The 19,791-nt window shown below is 35.8% G+C and overlaps 1 protein-coding gene across 12 annotated transcripts in view; it reads left to right on the top strand.

The window, feature by feature from the left end:
- The window catches only part of OSBPL8 (oxysterol binding protein like 8), a 266,838-nt gene that overhangs the window by 216,694 nt on the left and 30,353 nt on the right, over positions 1-19,791 (top strand). For all 12 annotated transcript variants that reach the window (XM_056798473.1, XM_056798470.1, XM_056798475.1 and 9 more), the window contains 7 exons: positions 664-835; positions 4,815-5,052; positions 5,678-5,862; positions 9,156-9,237; positions 9,535-9,633; positions 12,068-12,164; positions 15,967-16,065. In XM_056798473.1, the coding sequence (XP_056654451.1) occupies positions 664-835; positions 4,815-5,052; positions 5,678-5,862; positions 9,156-9,237; positions 9,535-9,633; positions 12,068-12,164; positions 15,967-16,065 (972 nt within the window). The remainder of the gene's footprint in view (positions 1-663; positions 836-4,814; positions 5,053-5,677; positions 5,863-9,155; positions 9,238-9,534; positions 9,634-12,067; positions 12,165-15,966; positions 16,066-19,791) is intronic.

Below are 19,791 nucleotides of genomic sequence, written 5' to 3'. Positions count from 1 at the left end.
TCTGGAGGTGTAAAGTTAAGGCATCAGTGCTGAAATAAACTAAGATAAAAGTACTACAAACTGTATCGCATAGTTTTAAGGAAAAATTCTGTCAACTTAAGACAAAGTCAGTGTCTCAATAAAAAATAAATAGTATAATAGAATTTAATTTTATATGAACACAAAACACATGAATTCAAGTATTCAAGATTGGCAGTGAAAAAAAAAAAGCAAAAAAAATACACAAAATAAACATTTTAAATTACATGCTAAATCTATGCCATTTTCTCAAGCAGTGTAAAGTCTCAAGTTTGCCCAAGCCCTCTCATTCTTGATTTGAGAAACATTTGTGTGAGTCATTACGTTGTTTCACACCAGATATTAGTCCCTGTTTCAGTCTTTGTCTGGAGTTCTCCTTGTAACAGGTTGTGCCTGCCTCAGAGCAGTGCTTCTCTTTGTTTCAGTAACAGTTATTAGTAATGGCCCCAAAGTCTAGGAGTAGAGATGCTGGTAGCTCTGAGAATCCATAGTGTCTAGGTGTGTTTGAATAAGAATTATGTGTTAAATCATGGAGTCCACTGTAAAGTGAGGTCCTACACTTTGGTTTCTGGGGTAATAGTTAAATTGAAAGGGTACTAGTCCTGGCATTTGTTTATTACACTAATCGTCTGTATATTCCTTTAGGCAGGTGCTGGATGGATGCTTTGGAACTGGCTTTGAAATGTTCCAGTCTTCTTAAACGTACAATGATCAGGGAAGGGAAAGAACATGACCTGAGCATGTCATCTGAAAATTCACACGTGACGTTCTATGGCTTACTACGTGCTAACAATCTCCACAGTGGCGACAACTTCCAGTTAGTAGACACTACCACCGGGCTTGGCAGTCTTATGAAAAGTAGTGGTGTTCCCTGGGCTGGTGGAGAGACTTATCAGTTTTACTTTCATGTGAAATAGAACCAAACATTTGTTTGTCTACTGCTGTAAGGTGAAATTTCTTGTCAGCTAGCAAGGCAGAATATGGATGGGCGACCCAGATCTTTGTTTATGATAGGGAGAAAGCAATGATATTGCTTCCTGCTACATCCCAGTATTATCCTGATACCATCTAACTCCTCTTTTTAATAATAAATTCTTTCTTCAAAGACAAGAATATTCCACTGTGCTCTTATACTTGCTGTATTTGATTTGACACAAGTTTTTTTTTTCCTATTTATACTTTCATTGACTGAAATTTTGTTTTTCTCTGTAATATTACAATCCAGATTTATGTTAGAGAGGCAGAGAGTACCTGGGCTTGAATCCTGGCTTTGCTACTTTTCTTACCTGTCTGACCTTGGACAAGTTTTTGAAGCTTCATAGGCCTCAATCCTTTATCTCAGAAGTGAAGGGTTGGACTGGCTGATCTCTAAAGTTCAAGCCACAAATCATGTAATAAGAATACTTGTATTTCCTCCTTTACAGGATTGCTATGAGGAAGATTTTTTACAAACTTTAAAGCATGTGTTTGCCCTCTTCCACTCGTCGTCTTTGTAACATGAAAATGACTTTGGGCTCCTGCAGACTCAGCCAGTACCAGTGTAGTACCAAAAGGTCTCTTCAAACTGGAACTGCTTAGAGAATAGGTCTGGAAATGGGCTTTATGTCTCTCTGTTGTTCTAAGATCATCAGCCCAATTCACTATGTTCTGAGAGGTCCATCGCCAGGTTGGTTCCCTACCAGGTGATGAATTTTTCAGCTATAACAACTCCAAAACACTAACTCCTAAGTTATAAAGGGTATAGAGCATCAGCAGAAAAGGATCCACAACAACTGAAATACAGATATTCAAAGTGTAAATCATTATATAAATGTGAAGAGGAGGGGGAAGAGGAGGAGGATAAGCCCCATCGTACCAGAGTGCAGGAATGAAGAATTTATTTCAGGATACATAGTTGTTAGCACCTCTCACCAACATTTGTATCCTAAAATTAGATATTTAAATGGCTTTGAGCTACAGAATTTTTTTCTGTTGTATAGGTATTCTTTAGAAGGTTATCAATGAGTTTTTCTATCAGGTTTCTTCTCTATACATTTTGTTTTCAATTGGCTGCTTTGCATATTATTTTCTTTTAATCCTTCCTGGCTCTGTGATTTTATTTCTATGGTTATTCATGAGTTGCTTTGACTAAAATACTTCACTTGATGGTCAGTCTTCTGGTGATAAAATTCTAGTTCTAGCTGGGTTGTTTCTTAGATGACAAAAATACAGAGTCTTGCTAGTCCCATGCTTAAAATATTTCCATTTTTGGATCTGCCAGAGTTTGAACATTGTTGATACAGCATTTTACAATCCAGGGTTATCTCTATGAAGCACTGAATAGAAATTTAGTGGAGGAAGTCTAGAATAATACTGAAATAATTCCCCAGACTTTAAGAATCCATTTCTTATTTTCATGATATAGCAAATAAAGCACTCAAAATTATCTTTTAGATAAAATCTTTCAGAAATATTTAATAGCATTTTTTAATGCTGTGTGTTATAATACTTGTGTTTCCTTGGGCAATCGCATATCTTTGGGTCCTCCGTTTCTTTATCTCTAAAACAAGAAGTTTGAATTAGATGTCTTTTAAATTTTCTTGTGACTCAAAAATGTATATGTGATATTTTTCCCTTGGACTTTTCTCCCCAATATTAGTCAATTAAGTTAATGATCCTTTATAGGATCATTAACTTGGGCTTTGCCTTGCAATTCCTAACTATTGAAAGTCTATCTCTTATCCTCCCTTGGGGTTCTTCTAGAAGTCTTAAGCCTTTTTTTGGATTATACCATTAAGTGTCACATTCTCTATTCTTATTTTTTTCTCTTAAGGCACTTATTCAATTTAGTATCTTGAGTTCTCACTATGGAATAATTTTATTTCTTGTCTTAACTATTTTGACTTAATATCGAGAACTGTGAAACTCATCTGCCATGTTTGACTGCCATTATAATAATACCTACAGTTATTATTATGATATTGCCAACTTTATCAAATGATAGTTAATTATTCTCTCTTCCCCTTGTCCCTGACATATACACATGGCTATTTTGAAAGGCACTATTTAAAGCCAATGATAGCAAAAGGTATGTCCAAAAATGAGGTGGGCTGTCCCATAAGGCTACTCCTATTGTTGAGATATTCAATAGGAAACTATAAGACCAATTACCAGGATGTTGTAGTAGGAATTCAGGCTTCATGTTAGAGTGTTAGACTACGGACTTTTTCCAATTCTCAGAGTCTGTGACTACCAACCATATCTCTTTTTAGAAGTTAAAGTTTTATGTAATTGGAAAACAGCCAAACCTGTTTTAAGCTACCATATTAGCCCAAATGCTGTGTCACATTTTTTTCTCCCAATATGTACCTTTAAAAGCCACATTCGCACTATAGTTGAGACTTCCAGCTTTGAAACCATGAGTCATATGTTGTGTGCTCAGCATACATAAAAAGCATAGCTGTCTCCTGGGGCAGATGGGAAATGCTGACCAAAATGCCTTTTTGTTTTGATATTCCATCAAATGTCACCATTAATACTAAAGGCGCCAAATCAGTTTTGATTAAAATGACCAGAAATGAGAAAATTAGAATGGCCGTGATGCTTGCAATCACAACTGTTGGGCAAAAACTGACTCCTAACGTAATTTTGAGGATTAAAACGTTACCTAAGGAAAAGTTACCATCGGGAGTGATCTTTCATGTGAGGGAAAAGGAAGGAATGGATGAATGAAGAACTTGTGTTAGATTGGTTGGATGTGATCTGGGGTAGGCATCCAGGTGCATTACTGCATCAAAGAGGAATGCTCGTACTTGACAAGTTCAAGGGTCATCTGACTGAAAATGCGAAGAAGAGAATTGCTGAAATGTGCACGGACCAAGTTGTTATTCTGGGAGGAATGACGGTGCAATTATAGTGTGTTAGATGTAGTCATTAGTAAGCCATTCACAGATCATTTGAGAAAAGAATGTAACATGTGGATATTGGCCATGAGTTTACTGCATGGGGAACAATAAAGAAATCATCAGTCACTGTACTCAGGAACTAGATTAGAACCACTTGGGACAAAAATCTCCCCTGAGTCCATTGTGCTTGGATTTTAAATGTTGTCTATCAAACAGTATGGATGGTAGTAAAGATGGGTTTTGTGGGAAGAGGATGGCAAACTCAAATGATATTTCCACTTCTGGAGATGAGGAAATAGAAGAGGAAGGAGAATATGATTAAATATTGGAAGGTAGTTTCTCACAAGTATCCATAAAAGTAAAAGTGTTGGCATTAAAATTTCTTTAACTTGTTTCAAGACCTTGAAAAAACTTTGAATATAAAGTGCCTGCATTATTCACGAGTTAAGAGAAAGTTGTAATTTAAAAGGAGAAAATAAAATGGGTGTTTCCTTTTTCTGAATTACCCTTCAAAATACTTGGGATTGCACTATATTCGGGCTAATATGGTATCTAAAATAATAATAAGAGTAATGATGATAATAATAAATTAGTATTGCAGCTAGTATCCTCACAACAACCCTAATAAGTAGGTGCTATTATCCCCATTTTACAGTTGTGGAAAGTGAACCAAACCTAGGTTGAGGGACTTGCCCAAGGTCATACAGCTCAGAAGTGTTTGAGGCCGGATTTGAATTCAGGTTTTCCTAATTGCAGGCTCAGGGCTTTATGCACTTGTGTCACCTCAAAGGACACAGATCCTAATCTACTCCATATGTTTTATAATTGAATGTTAAAAAGAGATGGTAGAGCTTTATCTTTGTCAAAAATGAAACTTTTTCCTCCTTCTTTACTTGTACTCCCCTACTGCAGATTAAATGACAGTGAAATTGAACGACAACATTTTAAGGACCAAGATATGTACTCTGACAAATCTGATAAGGAAAATGATCAAGAGCATGATGAATCTGACAATGAAGGAATTGGGAAAAGTGAAGAAAGCGATACAGATACATCAGAAAGACAGGATGACTCCTACATTGATCCTGAGCCCACTGAAGTTCTGAAAGAAACAACTTATACAGAGCAGGGCCAGGAAGAACTTGGAGAGGTAAGAGCCTATAGTTAGCAAACATTTTTGTTTTTAACATTGGGGGACTAAGTGAAGTTGGAAAATTTGCTTACACTGTCTGTCAGTCCTATGGCTTGCTTTTCATCATATAAGCATTTGTATTATTTTATTTAATACCAAAGTTCTACCTCTTAGTGTTACACAACTCAGTCATTGGTAGAATAATTCAGGAAATAATTTTATCCAATGTTGTTTAAAATGAGTTTAAAATTTTCTTGCTGACATCAACAATATAGTATTTGGTGACTGTTATTTAAGGCAGATAGTAAAAAGGATAAATAACCTTTCGTGTTCTTTCTTATAGTGTGTATATGTATTTATGTCATTCACATGTGGTCCATATATATCTGTAATTCGTATTAAAGTTAATGGAAAATGATTCACTGTAAGAAATATATTTATGTAATTTCTCTTAACTTTGCCAATCCTTTTAGAATTAATTTACTCTAATGACATTTGTCTTGTATACTTTCGTCAAAGAGCTTCCATTTTAGAAGAATATTTTGTCTATTTTACGGGGAGAATATTTTCAAATATAAATGTTCAAACAACTTTGTATTTAAAATATATGGAGTATTTAAATAGTTTTATTTAATTGTTGAAGGCAGGTGAGGCTTCTCAGACGGAAACTGTATCTGAAGAAAACAAAAGTCTTATATGGACATTACTGAAACAAGTTCGTCCAGGCATGGACTTGTCCAGGGTTGTTCTACCTACATTTATCTTGGAACCTCGTTCTTTTCTGGATAAACTCTCAGATTATTATTATCATGCAGATTTCCTCTCAGAGTAAGTGAATTCTTATTTCTTAAAATATCAAATATTTATTTATGTTTGAGTTAATTCTCTGAAATGCTGCCTTTCTAAATAATCTGATTATGAGACTACCATTATACCTTCCCTCCCACACATTTGGGGGATTTCTTCTGAAGGCACAGAAAGAACGGTATAATAAGTAATTCTGACAAGCAGTATAAACACCAGTAATATACCTAATGAAAGCAGAATCAAACCAACTTTTTAGACATTCATATAAATAAAGGAGACCACAGGAAGAGATAAAAGGCTCTGACAAATATGGATAACACTGTCGTCACTGGTAAGGACCTTAAGACAGTGGTTGGGAGTACGAGGTAAGGAAGTATACTTTCTAATAGCTTTCTACTTTAACTTTTCTTGCTAATTAGGTTCAAAGCTCAGCTGTTTCTTCCTGTTTAAGAATGAAAGGTGCTGTCAGTATGTTATTAATAGCAGTGCCTTGAGAGTAATAGCAGTGCCCAGGCTGCCCACCCTAGTTACAGATCTATTATTCTTAAATTAATGAAGTTGACCATTGAATTCCTGTAGGTAGTAGAACTATAGCTGAATTCCATTTGAACAGCTGGACTAATCTTTCCCCTTTCTCCCTCCTTGTAAAAAAAAATCTTAAGAGTTTATATCATGCCTGTTATAAGGAAAAGAGGGTTATAGTAAGAGTTGATACTCTGCAGAGGACAGCTACATGAGGAAAGATTTTGGATTGTTGAAAAAGAAGGGTTGAGCTGAGAACTAGGGAGCTAGGAGTTTCTCTGGGGGTTTGCTAACTGTAAACACCTGGAAGAATTTGCTGCCAAATACTTGGTGGAGTTCCTGTACCTGTCCTTGCTGTTGATACCTGTATTTCCCTTGGAAGAAGATCTTTGAACCTGAAGCTAACCTGAAACAGCATCTAGTCATCTGCAGCTATCAGTGAGTGGAAGGTCTAAGTCCATCTGAACTTGGGGTCTTTTCCTTTGGGTCCCTGTCTAATCTGCCACAGAACAATACCTCTAATAACAATCAAAAGAGGTTTGGGTTAGTGTAGGATAGCTAGTTTTATGTTTGGGGATTTTTTTAGGTGTCAGTGGAGAGGGTGATAAGAGTAGTCCAACAACTCTATGAAGACCCTTCTCATGAAGGCATGGTTCCTGGGATCATTAGCTAGAAAATAGTGCTAGTAATTCCCTTTTCCCTCTAAACCTCTCTTAAAGAATAAATTGCAACTTCCAGTGACTTTTGTCAAATCTGTGACTGATTGGTCTGTGTGCTGGACCCTAGACTAGGCTTTGGCCTGGGCAAGCCTGCCCTTGTACCCAGAGTGTAAAAACCTTTGTTACTGGCCCAAAGTAATCTATCTAATCTCATCCAGTCCCTTCCCCAAATTATACCTATTATATGCCATATACCTCCCAAAGTCAAAGATATGCACCTTTACAGAATCACAAAATTTCAGGTAGGAGAGATCTCAGTGGCCATCTAATCTAACTCACACACAAAAGATATCTCTACTCTAATAAACCCAAAAAGCCCTCTCGTCTTGGCTTGAAATTTTTCCAGTTGTTGAGAAGTGAACATGAGACTTCAGAAAATTGTGAGACTCTTCCTTTTCTTTCTGAAAGCTGTGCCTCCCTATTAATTCATCCTAGATCACATACATTTTTTTGACTGCCGCAGCATATTCTTGATACATTGAGCTTTCAGTCACCTAACACTCCTGTCCTTGATCTTTTCTATCAAACCTATGCTATCAAACCATACCTCCCCATCTCAAATTTTTAGTTCATTTTTTTGTACCCAAGTGCAAGGCTTTAATAAAATATTCATCCCTGCTGAATTAAATCTTATTAAGCCCAAGCTCTTGTTCATCAAGATCCTTTTGGATCCTAATGATTGGTTGTCTTTGCCGGCTTTCTCTCACCTGCCAGTCTGATGAACACATAATGCACTCATTTAAATCACAGATAAAAATGTTTTACTGAAAAGAGCCAAGTGTAGATTCCTGAACTACTCCCTTGGAACATTTCTGCTGTGTTGATTTGAGTCATTAACAGCTGTCTTTTAAGTCTTTCCATCCAACCAGCTCTGAGTCCCTGTGACCTGTCTTCTCAAGAGTGCTGTGCCTGAACACACTTTATCCAGGCTTTTCGCAGCTTTCCCTGCATTGACTGACTTAGCAAAACTGAAACAGAAAAAGGAAATTAAGTAATAACCTGTTCTGGATAAGCCATGCTGGTTCGTGGTCACCATTTCCCAAGTGAGATGTTCACCAAGCATATCCATTAATGATCTGTTCTAGAAATTGCTCAGGAATTGAAGTCATGGGCTAGAGTTGGTAGATTCTTTTCTCTTATTTAGAAATGAAGAGAACACTGACCTTTCTTCAGTATTATAGTACCTCCCAAACTCCATGATCTCAGAGCTAGGAGCAGTGACACTTGCCTGTCCTCTCAGTGCCTAAATGTGTCATTATCCAGCCTCAGGGCCTGAGTCAGTCAGTGAGAATCAGGCAGTCGCCTCCATGCTAGTCATTCTTGTTGTCATTTCTGTTATCCATGTCCTTTGCAGAGAAAATGGAAATCAACCAAGAACTGAGTCTTCTCTCATCAGTCACTGTCCCAGCTGAGTTGAACACTGGTCCTGGCCTTTCTAATTCTTTCTCTCCCAATAGAACTTTAAAAGGGGCTAGAGTGGGATGTTTATTTTCCAAGTAGGAACATTGTTTTCAAAGAAAGCACTATTTTTGTTATATGCATTCTCCTAAAGAGTAACTGAAGTATAAAGAGGTCAAGACAGTATTTCATTCTTTAAAGAATAATAAAGGGGCAACTAGGTAGCAGAGTGGCAGAATGCCAGACCTGCAATTGGGAAGTTCTGGGTTCAGATCTAGCCTCAGTCACTTCCTAACCTTGTGGTCCTGAGCAAGTCGCCTAGCTCCAGGTACCTACCTCTTCTGCCCCTATTGATTCTAAGAAGGTATGGACTTAAAAAAAATAATGCACAGTGTGTCAGAGTGATTTTAAGTACTATTTATCAATTTTGATGTTCTCTTTTCTTGAATTTGGGAACCATCATTAATAACTTGTGGATTAACAGGTGACTTTCACAGAATTGTTGGGTTTTTTTAAGTTGCTTAAATGGTTCTAGGAAATAAGCTAATATAGCCATATTTTCTGATTGTTTAAATATTATGCACATAATTTTAATTATATGCCCAATATAGTTGCTTAAATATATAAATTAAAGAAGACTCACAATTTAGTCATATTATTTTTGTTACTTCTTAGGGCATCTCTTGAAGAAAATCCATACTTTCGCCTGAAAAAAGTAGTGAAATGGTATTTGTCAGGATTCTATAAAAAACCAAAGGTAATTTGCCTGTCATTGTTTCTTTATTGCTATAAAACTTTCCAATTAAAAAAAGACTGCTTTATGTTCGTTGACATTTTTGTTATTGAACTTCTTTGATTTACCAGAATATGTCTCTGCTTCCTAATGTTAAACCTGATTATGGTTATTAACTTCATTGTTTTATATAATCTTATATCAAGCAAGCTGTATCATTAAATGCCCACCACTATGTGAAATACCAAACCTTTGTCCTCTTTAGAGATAGTATCTTCGTGAAGCTTATATATCATACATATTTTATTTCATTTTCTTTAGGGATTAAAGAAACCATATAATCCTATACTTGGTGAGACTTTCCGCTGCCTCTGGGTTCATCCTAGGACAAACAGCAAGACTTTTTACATTGCTGAACAGGTATGAGCAACATATTTTACAAAACAAAACTGACTTTGGCATCAGTGGGCAATTTTTTAAGAACATGATTAGTGAAATTAATTTTTTTCTAGTAGCATTTCAGCTAAAAACAAAAATTTATGGGTATTTGTTAGTAGATAGTCCTTTACTTGTCTGTGTGGTGAATGTAAGTTTCTTAAAAAGCACTACCACCACAACTGTGAAAGATATTTAGTGAAAAATAAATATATAAATCTATTTCCCAGACTGAAAATTGGGTGTGTCATGGCTTGTCCAGTTTCTAGTGCTGATCTTTCAGAAATTCATTTCTCACTTCAGTTACTTATTGCTGTTGTAAAAAATATTCAAACATATCTCATATACTTTTTTTTTTAAATAAAAGAATTCTTATAATACTGTTTTCTCTGTACACAGACCCCAAGGACAGCATGATAATAGAATCCAATACAATTTATTGTGTTTGCATTGTAAAGAGTATTTATTGATAAGCTTATCAAAACCCAAAATGTTTTGTTATTGTTTGAGAAGTATTCTTTACTGAGAAATATTGTTCCATTCTCTAGTTGCTAGGTGGCACAGTAATTAGAGCACTGCCTTCGGTACTCTTGTCTGCCTTCAGATACTAGCTTTATGACTCTGGGCAAGTCACCTGACTTTTCTAAACCTCAAGTTCCTCATCTATAAAGTGGACATAGGAATAACACCCATTGAAGAACTTAAAGTGCTACATATGTGCTAATTATTATTGTTTTCTTTATTCTCTGCTTTTTGGAGGTAATTCCTATCATCTTTAGACTTTTAATGAAATTTTCATTAAAGTTGTGTATAAATTTATTTTTAAAAATAAGTAAATATTTTTGCTGAGTGAACTTTCTGTTTATAGGGATTTTTCTGTATAATTAAATTACTATTTCCTAATTTATCATTTTGTAAAGGCCATGATTTATATTTTGTTTATTTCCTTTCCTGTTGCTACCATTCTGCTTCATGCCCTCAACACCTTAGGTCTTGACTACCTTAGTAAGAGACCTGATCTTTCTTATCTTCAGCCTCCAAGACTTGTATCTCTGAAGCAGTCTTGATCATATCATTCCTTTGATCAGAAATCTTCAACAGCTCCCTCTTTCTTATAAAATCTAAAAGTTTAATCTGGCACACATATTCTAACCCAACCTGCTAGTCAATATTTAATCCCATTTAATTTATTGAACCCTTAACTCCCAGGTTAATTAATGCACTTGTGGTAAGATGACCTTATCTTATGCTTTGTTTCTTTGATACTTTTTAAGTGAAATTTTCTTCTTGCCCTTCCTGCTCATTCAAATTCTGCTTGTCTTTCAGAACCTGACCCAGAGATTCTTTATCTTTAAAGCTTTCTCAGATGACTCTAGCCCATTGTCATCTCCTCTCCTCCACCCCATTTAGTCCTGTTACTTTTATTGTAATTATTGTAAGTTACTTAAATTATGTGTAATCTATTACATACTGTTTTAGCTCTCCTTTAGTTATCTAAAACCTGCTACTTATTGTGTATTGTTATTTAACATTGTATATATCTGTCGTGTTTTTTAACTAGACTATTAAATTTTTGGATGAAGGGCCATGTCTTTATATTTCTTTGTATTACCATTAGTGCTTAGCAGGATGTCTTATACATAGTAGGTATTTAATTTCATGTATGTTTGCTTATGCCTCAGTAGACCTATTTTGTACTTAATTAAAAGCTAATCATGTTTATGCCCCCATTCATCCATTCAAATTATGCTTATCAAAGTACCTATCCATTGGTTATTGCCTTGTATTGTCATGAGTGTAGTGAATGCTTTGGAGATACCATTATGCCAGAGTAAATAATGAGTAGATTTGGAGTCAGAAGATTTAGTTTCAAATTCTGGTTCTACCAGAAGTTGTGACTGGACAAATCACATAACCTTTTTGAATCTCAAATTCCTCTTCTTTAAATGAAGAAAATAGACTCGGTTTTCCTTAGCAAATTTAAGATCCCTTCTACTGAAATCCTGCAAATCTACAGCTGAGAAAATACTGCTTTCTGGCACTGATTTCACTTCAAGAAGCAGTTAATGTACATGATTTTGAAGTAGGGAGATAGGGAAATGTAGCAGAAAGAGCAAAGTTAGAAGTCCTAAGCCAATCCTTGCTCTTCCTCTTAATAACTAGGAGACCTTGAGTTAAGAGTCACTCCACTACTCTGGAACTTAAGGTTTAACTCAGTAATGGCCAAAATATCTTCCTGTCTCTAACCTTCTGTGATTCTAAGTAGGTATAAGTTCAGCAATATTCCATGGTCTCTTCAGTTTTTTTCTCTTGTGAATGTCTTTTTTAGTGTACACATTTGGAGTTAACAAATAAATTTAAGATGATACAGCATAGTAATACTTGTTTGCATTATTATTTTTCCTGTTGTGTTCAATAGGTGTCCCATCACCCACCTATTTCTGCCTTCTATATTAGTAACCGAAAGGATGGGTTTTGCCTTAGTGGTAGTATCCTGGCCAAGTCCAAGTTCTATGGTGAGTTTGTATTCAACTTTAGCTAGTTAGAATTTGATTATCTTTCATGTCCTAAATTTCTAGTGTCTTTGTATAGTTTCTGTTCATTTCATCCACCAAATTTACTTAGATGACAAGCATACCTTTGGAGCTGATTTTTTTCAGTTCACAATAGAGTTATGACGCTCTTGTGCAAGAATGGCCCTCATGCAGTTATAAGTTCCCTGTTAGCACTCTAGGACAGGTAGTGAGCTATGCTCCTCCATCTTTGCTTTTGTCAGATTGTGGCTTCTGTATGAATAGAGAGCCTTGATCCAAGGAGAGCTTAGCTGGCCTGACCAGAGAAAAATAATCTAAGTGAACAAAATGCCCTCCCAAAGGGGAAGAACTCCCCAGTTTCAGAGAAGGGGGATGGATTGGGCTTATAGTTACCTCAAGTTTGAGGATAGAAAGCCAGTCCTATTAAGTTTCCAGGGCTTCTGCTAAGGAGGCAATTCCAGTCTCTTCTTTCCTCTTCCTCCTCTTATGAGATAGGGTATTTGGGTACTGAATAATAGAGGAGAGGAAAAAGAGTTACTATTCTTCACTGAGATGTATAGTGGTCTTGGGTTCATGTCCTCAAATCCTAGTGCCTGATTTGCTAAATGTGGGTTAATTTGATTTTCTATAGAGCTAAGTAACTTGAGAAATCTTCAAAGATCATCAGATTGACAAGCACTTGATATTTACCATTACAATTCCCCTCACTTATTGTCTGGATTAGATGTTCAATGAAGTTCCTTCCTACTCTCAAATTCTGTGATTCTGTGAATTTTACATACTGTAAAAGGGGTGGCATTTGGATAGGTCTTTGATCATAGGCTGCTGATTTTAAAATATTCAATAGAATTCTTTACATCCCTTTTGTTTTCTTAAAAATCAGTGCCAGAGAAAGGAAAAGTATTATTCAGAGATCTTAGCCATGATATCAGGAGATTTAAGTAAAGCAAGAAACTCTTTATGAGGGATCTTTTAAACCCATTTTTCTCTAATGAAATAGACAAATGAAAGCTATGTATATTAAAAGTTTTTTCTGTAAATAAATGTTGTAGATTAGGTACATGGAATTTGGGGTTCATAGATTAGAATAAATTAGACTTAATTTTTTTTTAAAATTAAAACCCTTGAGTTTTTAATATTTCATCCAGAAAATACTGTTAAATTATAGGACACTCTGGGTAAATAGGTATTGTAACTTAGTTTAGTAAGAAGGAATAACTAAGTTTGAGTAGCCAAAAATTGGGAATTAGCTCATAAATTAATTTTTCTAATCCAATTAGGGGATGAAATAACCAATAATATAGGAAAAATCCCTAAAGTGGGGATGTGAACTGTAGTTAGGCATTATAACTCCCAGCCAGCATACACACTTCTGATCTCTTTGAGTGACCTTGATGTCATTGAAAGTTTTCTTTTCAATCCATTGATAATCATGTCTTATTTCTATAACTGAACTGACTAAAAATATCAAGGGAAAATAGGGTCTATTTCTTAAAGTAAGGAATAGTTGTATTCAAGGAGATCCATAGTCTTAAGGCTTAAGAAGATTAATCTTGAATCACTAGAAAAAGATTCTTTCACAACAATGAAAAGCATTTAATCAGTGTCCATATATACTCAGTGCTTTGCTCATGTCAAGAAAGCTTCCAGACAATGAACTTGCCCAGTAAGAGTTTTCACAGATATGACAGTCAGAAATATATAGTGTGAGACAGACATAAAAATAACCATATAAGAAATATGCTCTTAGAGAAATATTGTTTTATGAAAAAGATATAGTATATATAACAGATTAATGTATAGTTAATCCTATAATATAGTGGAAATGAGAAGAAATTTTTCCAACCTATAATTTAGCAACAGCAAATGTTTAACATGTATTTTACACTGTTTTTGGTGCTTGGATCCAAAGATGAAACAAGATCTTCCTCCTGCCCTAGAGAAGCTTACAGTCTAATGGAGGTAGAGCAGTTAGATACATACAGAAATAACTTGTACCAAGTAGAATGTTAAATGCAAAAACGGAGGACCAGACAGATGGGAGGAAAATTGTCAGGAAAAGCAGGGAAGCTTTTATGGAGGGAAGAGGCTCTTGTATTAGAGTTCCAAAGATGGGAGATCTGTGAACAGTGAAAGACTGGTAATAGGAGAGGAGAGAAGGAGCCATTCTAGGAAGAGGTCAGTATGAGCAAAGCAGGAAGGTGAAAAGTAAGTTTTTTTCGAAATGAAATATATGAAAGAGGAGTTCTATGAAGTAAGTCTAGAAAGCTGGATTTAGGAATAGCTTGTGAAGAATTTTGAGTGCTAACATAAGGAATTTCTTCATTAGACAATGGGAAAAACCACCAGAAGTTTTTTGAGTATTAACTTGGTACCATCAGCATGCCATACCAAGAAGTTAAGCAGGAGCAGGCTTTGTTAGTACTCAAGTGAAATACCTCTTGGAAACATAGTGGTCTATAACAGGTTTTTTTCTTGAGAAATAACATGGTCCAGTAGAAGGAATGCCAGATTGGGAGGGAGAAGATTAAAAGTTTCAATCCCAGCTCCATAGCTTCTAACCTCTATGACCAGGGGCAAGTTCCTTTGTCTATCTGGGCTTCAGTTTTTCTCATCTATAAAAGTAAGGAATTAGAATGAATGACTTGTTCTTTCCCTTCCATCTCCAAATCTGTGATCCTGTTAGTGGTGCACTGAATAAGATATCTCTGAAAGTAGTATAAAGGAGAACTTAGTGAGGAGACATGCAGGAGACAGAGACATCAGTGAGACTGTCATCCTGGTCTAGGGGTGAGTTCATGAAGTGTTTAAACTAGGGTACGTAAGACCGGAAAGGCAAGTGAATGAGAGAAACATTTCACAGGTAGAATAGGAAAAACAAAACAAACAAAAAACACTTGGTGGTACATTGGATATAGTGCAGGGTCCAGGTTGGGGGAAGAAGAAAAACCCACAGCTATGTTTCTGGATCAAAAAGTCATTGCAAATAAGGTAGGTCATCATCTAATATTGACTTTTTGGGGGAAGTTTTTGTGGAATGTGCCGGTTCAAGATGTCTTCCAAGAAAAAAAAGAAGAGAAACTTGTTGAGTTATAGGAAGCAAAAGATCTGAGTATAGAGGATGAAAGAAGCTTGGAATCCAGCCTAAGATGACACACATAGAATGTAATTGGCATATAATCGTACCATGGAGTTAATTATAGACGCAGAGAATTGGGTAAGCAGAAGCATTTGGAAAGATGTACCAACCTTTCGCATAAAAAAAGAAAAAAACAAAACCAAGAGTAAACCACCAAAACAAATAGATTTTTGTGTGTGCTTTCGTGAAAGCTTTTGAATATTAATTACTAGTACAGGCTCAGTGCTCATTTCTTAGATGCCTTAAGCAAACTGCTCTGAACACTCCAAAGCCTACATCAGAGGGTTCCTAATGATAAATGTGTAACCAAAGGTGAGGTTTTGACAGATGTTAGAGGTCTGTGTTTTTTATTTATAAGATTCTTTTGCCTATGTGCTTAGCAAATTTTCAATATGACAGCAAATATATTCTAGTGGTTTTATTGGCTTTAATCTTTATTCTACTTGTGGCACATCACTATAAATATATTCACCATTTAAAATCATTTTTACAAGTCACATTTCAAAAGTGATTTCTAATTTATCAGATTGGATACTGTTGGGAGACAGGAGAGAGAAATCAAGCTAATCTAAATGATTTCTAATTATTATCTTGTAAGTAGATTTGGATGTACTTTGTATAATTATAACAAACTACTTCTTTCAGGGAATTCGCTATCTGCCTTACTGGAAGGAGAAGCGCGCTTAACTTTTTTGAATAGAGGTGAAGATTATGTGATGACAATGCCATATGCTCATTGTAAAGGTAAATATTTTAAACATTCGAAGTCCAGTTAGATACTTTAAATTTCTGGAATTTTGTATTTCAAAGATTGATATTAGTCTGGTGAGTATCATCTTGCTTAAACGCATCCTGGAGTTCATGAACTCAGTTTTGAATTTCTTGCTATCACCTACTGGCTACAATAGCATGTAGAGCCACAGGAGTTCAGCATCCACATATTTTTCTTGACATAAGCCCCATCTTTCAAAATAAAAGTGAATTATACTGGTTTGGGGATGCAATTTCCTTCATTAATGCCAACCTTTCTTTACTGGCATACAGAAGTTGACTGATAACACGCCTCACCCCCTTGTGGTCTAGTGTCTGTTCCCCCCATTCTGCTCTAAAAGTGTTCTTTCAGAAATTTTCAAAATGCTAAATCCAGGAACAGTTTGTCAGGCCTTTACTCCTTTTTCCCCTCTCTCCGGCATCTGATACTGTTCACTGCCCTCTTCTTTGTCATACAGTCTCCTCCCTTGGCTTTAGAGCCCTTATTTTCTCTTGGTTCTTCTACCTTCTTAACTGTTTTCTTTTTTGCTTTCCTTATTCTCTCCTTCCTCACCTTTAATTCAGAAATTCCCCCAAATTTCTGGTGGTGTTTCTCTTTTCTTTCCTCTCACCTACTACTATAACTTCAGCTGTATTTTCTATGTGGATAACTTCAAAGCATTAATTACTTGTCCTTGACTTCCCCCAAAAACTCTAGAATCATGTTTCCATCTGGTTACTGGACATCCACCTGGATGTTAGTGTTTTAAAATACCAGTGTGATAACACTCCTGCATACTCAGCCACCTGCAGTGGCGCCACATTATAGCTCAGAGAAGGCTCAGATGATGCCTGGCATTCGGTATCCCCCATAATCTGACTCCAATCTACTTTCTTATCCTTTGTTGATACTATTGATTTTTACATAGCTTTCGTTCCCACTGAAAAGCACACTCAACCACAAGAAGTTACTGAACTGCTTTACAGTCCTTGTGCAAACTTTTCTCCAGTTTTTTCTTCCACTAGAACATGCCCAGTGCTTATACTACTGCTTCCATGAAGCTTGCCCTAGACCCCCAAGCTGGAAACCTTCTCTTATATGTCTGATTTCATGGCGCTGTGTACTGTGTATCTGTGTAAATGAGTCAGGAAGGCCCAAGTTCAAATATTGCAGCAGATACTTAAATGGGTGACTGAGGCAAGGAAGCCATTTGCCCTCTGTGTCTCAGTTTTTCTTTTTGTGAAATGAGGATAATAACAGCACCTGTTCCACAGGGATGTTATGAGAGTTATAAGTTATAAGTTGTATGAAATGTTTTGCAAACCTTAAAGCACTATACCAATGCTATTATTATCCTCTTAAGCACTTAACATTTTTTAATTTGTACTACATGTCTTATCATACTAATAGATTTTAAACCTCTTAAAATCAGTAACCCGTGTCTTATTTTTGTATCTTTTCCAAAAAGCATTAGCTGAAGTGAAATGGGCCTCTTTGTGTAATAGTAAATTTCCAAGTTTTGAGGTATTTAAACCATTCATTGGGAATCTAATTGATAAGATTCATGCATTGAGTAGATATGTGAAAATGGCCTTTAAGCTAAAGTCTCTTCCAATTCATATTATTATTCATATTATGGTTCGTTATTAAGTTGACATTAGAAGGAAGCTTTGTAGTTGTCAACTTAATTAAAAATTAGGGAAATAGTGCTTTTTTACTCTATACGCTTTTGTGTGGCTACTGATAAAGAGTACAAGATATAGATCTCTCTCTGAATTAACTATCACAGCTATTTGGAATATTTTTTCCCTCTGAGGGTATTATCTCTTGAAAAATACTGGTTGCTTGTGTAAGGAAAATGTTAACTGCTCAAAAATTACAAACTCCTGCCAAAAAGAATATTTTAAATTAAGCATGTCATCTTTCTGAGGAAAGATCCAATTGATTTTTGGTTGTTGGTGATGGTTATTATGTAACTTCTCAAAGACATCTTAGCCAGCAAAAGACCTTCTTTGGTTCAGTTAAGTAAACATTAATTAGACATCTTGTGTGCTCAAGATATTGTATTAGGCATTCGGAATACAGGGATGAGAAACCACCCAGGAGCCCTCCCACAGCTCACAGGATGACATAGTATGGATGGGATGTCAGCAAAAGAAAACTCCCATAGAATTGGAGGAGGAAGAATTTGTTTCAATCTGAGGGAGTTGGAGAAAGGTTTTATCGGGTCGTTTTAGTTGGACTTTGCAAGAAGGAAAAAGGATTTCGTTAAGGAGAGATGTAGAAGGAAAAATATCTTCCAGATAAGGAATTGCTTAGAGAAGAGCTAGACACTCTTTAAAATTACCTTTTCCCCCACTCTTTTTGTAATTTTAGCTTCTTTTCTGTTCAAACTTAATCCACAAATGAAGAATTGACATTCTGTGTTTCTTTAAACTTAGTTTGTAGTACTGAAGAGGTGTGGAGAGGTCAACCATTTCCCAGCTTTCAGATAATACTTCATTTAAAATTGACTGGATAACTGTCAACCTTTCTTACAGCAACACTGAGAAGATTGCCTAAATGAAGCTAGTCTGTCTAGTGTTTAATAGTCATAATTCTCAAAGATAAACTAAATCCCTCATACAGCAGGGATTTTTCTTTCTTGCCTTTTCTTTGCTTGCTTCCTTCCTCAACAGAGGAACTGTTCAACCAGGATTGCTGATCACTATCTTCTGTGTAGGTAGCTTTTATATCACTTAAAGTATTATATCACATCTTTAGCTTTTAAAACTATTAAAAACTTTTCTAAACTGAATCATCATATTACATAGCCTTTCATCAGGATTTTTCAAAGATTTAATCCTTTGGCTCTTCTTTGATACTTGCCCCAGATTTTGTCTCTTTTTTAGTTATAAAATTCAGAACCGGACATGATACTTTACTGCTAGTTAAAGGTAGGAACAGTCCTGAGTATAAAAAAGCTACTAATTTGCTTTGGTTTCTTTTTATGTTTGCTTAAAGTTACCTAGTATCTGACATGGATGTCTTTTTATCTGTGTTTTTACCCTTGCCTCTTTATTACATATTTACAAAATCACTACATCCTTTCTTCATGTTTTTTTCCCCCACACTTGATTTAGCTCTGTTATATTTCACTATATTTTTCCATTAATTCTTGTTTTCCAAGTTCATTTACAATAATGATTTGGTCATCCAGAGTATATGACGTTAGACTTAATCCTGTAATGGTACCTGAATTTTTAAGAGGCATGCTTGATGCTATGTTTAAGTCTCTTTCCATCTCTATTCCCTGCACCCCCCCCCCCCAATTTCTGTCTGTTCCTCTCTCTTTCCCTCCCTTTTCTTTCTCCTCCCTCTCTCCCCAGTACCACTCTTTGGCTATGTCATCTCATTTATTTTAGAATAAAATTCGTTATTGAGTCATTTCAGTTGCATCTAATTGTCCCCATGACCCCTCTTTTTGGGGTTTTCTTGGCAAACATACTAGAGTGGTTGGCCATTTCCTTCTCCAGATCCTTTTTTATAGATAAGGAAACTGAGACAAACAGTATTAAGTGACTTGCCCAGGGTCACCCAGCTAGTAAGTGTCTGAGGTCAAATTTAAACCAGGTCTTCCTGTCTCCAGGCTTGGTACTCTATCCCCTGAGTTATCTCACTACCCCTTAAAATAGAATAGAAATTTAGAATCAGAAAAGAACCTCAGAGGTAGCCTATTT

Source organism: Monodelphis domestica, chromosome 5 (genome assembly GCF_027887165.1).
Source record: "Monodelphis domestica isolate mMonDom1 chromosome 5, mMonDom1.pri, whole genome shotgun sequence".
In the NCBI taxonomy this organism is placed as follows: Eukaryota; Metazoa; Chordata; class Mammalia; order Didelphimorphia; family Didelphidae; genus Monodelphis; species Monodelphis domestica.
The sequence above is the reverse complement of the archived record's forward strand: the minus strand, read 5'-3'. Positions and strand labels throughout refer to the sequence as shown.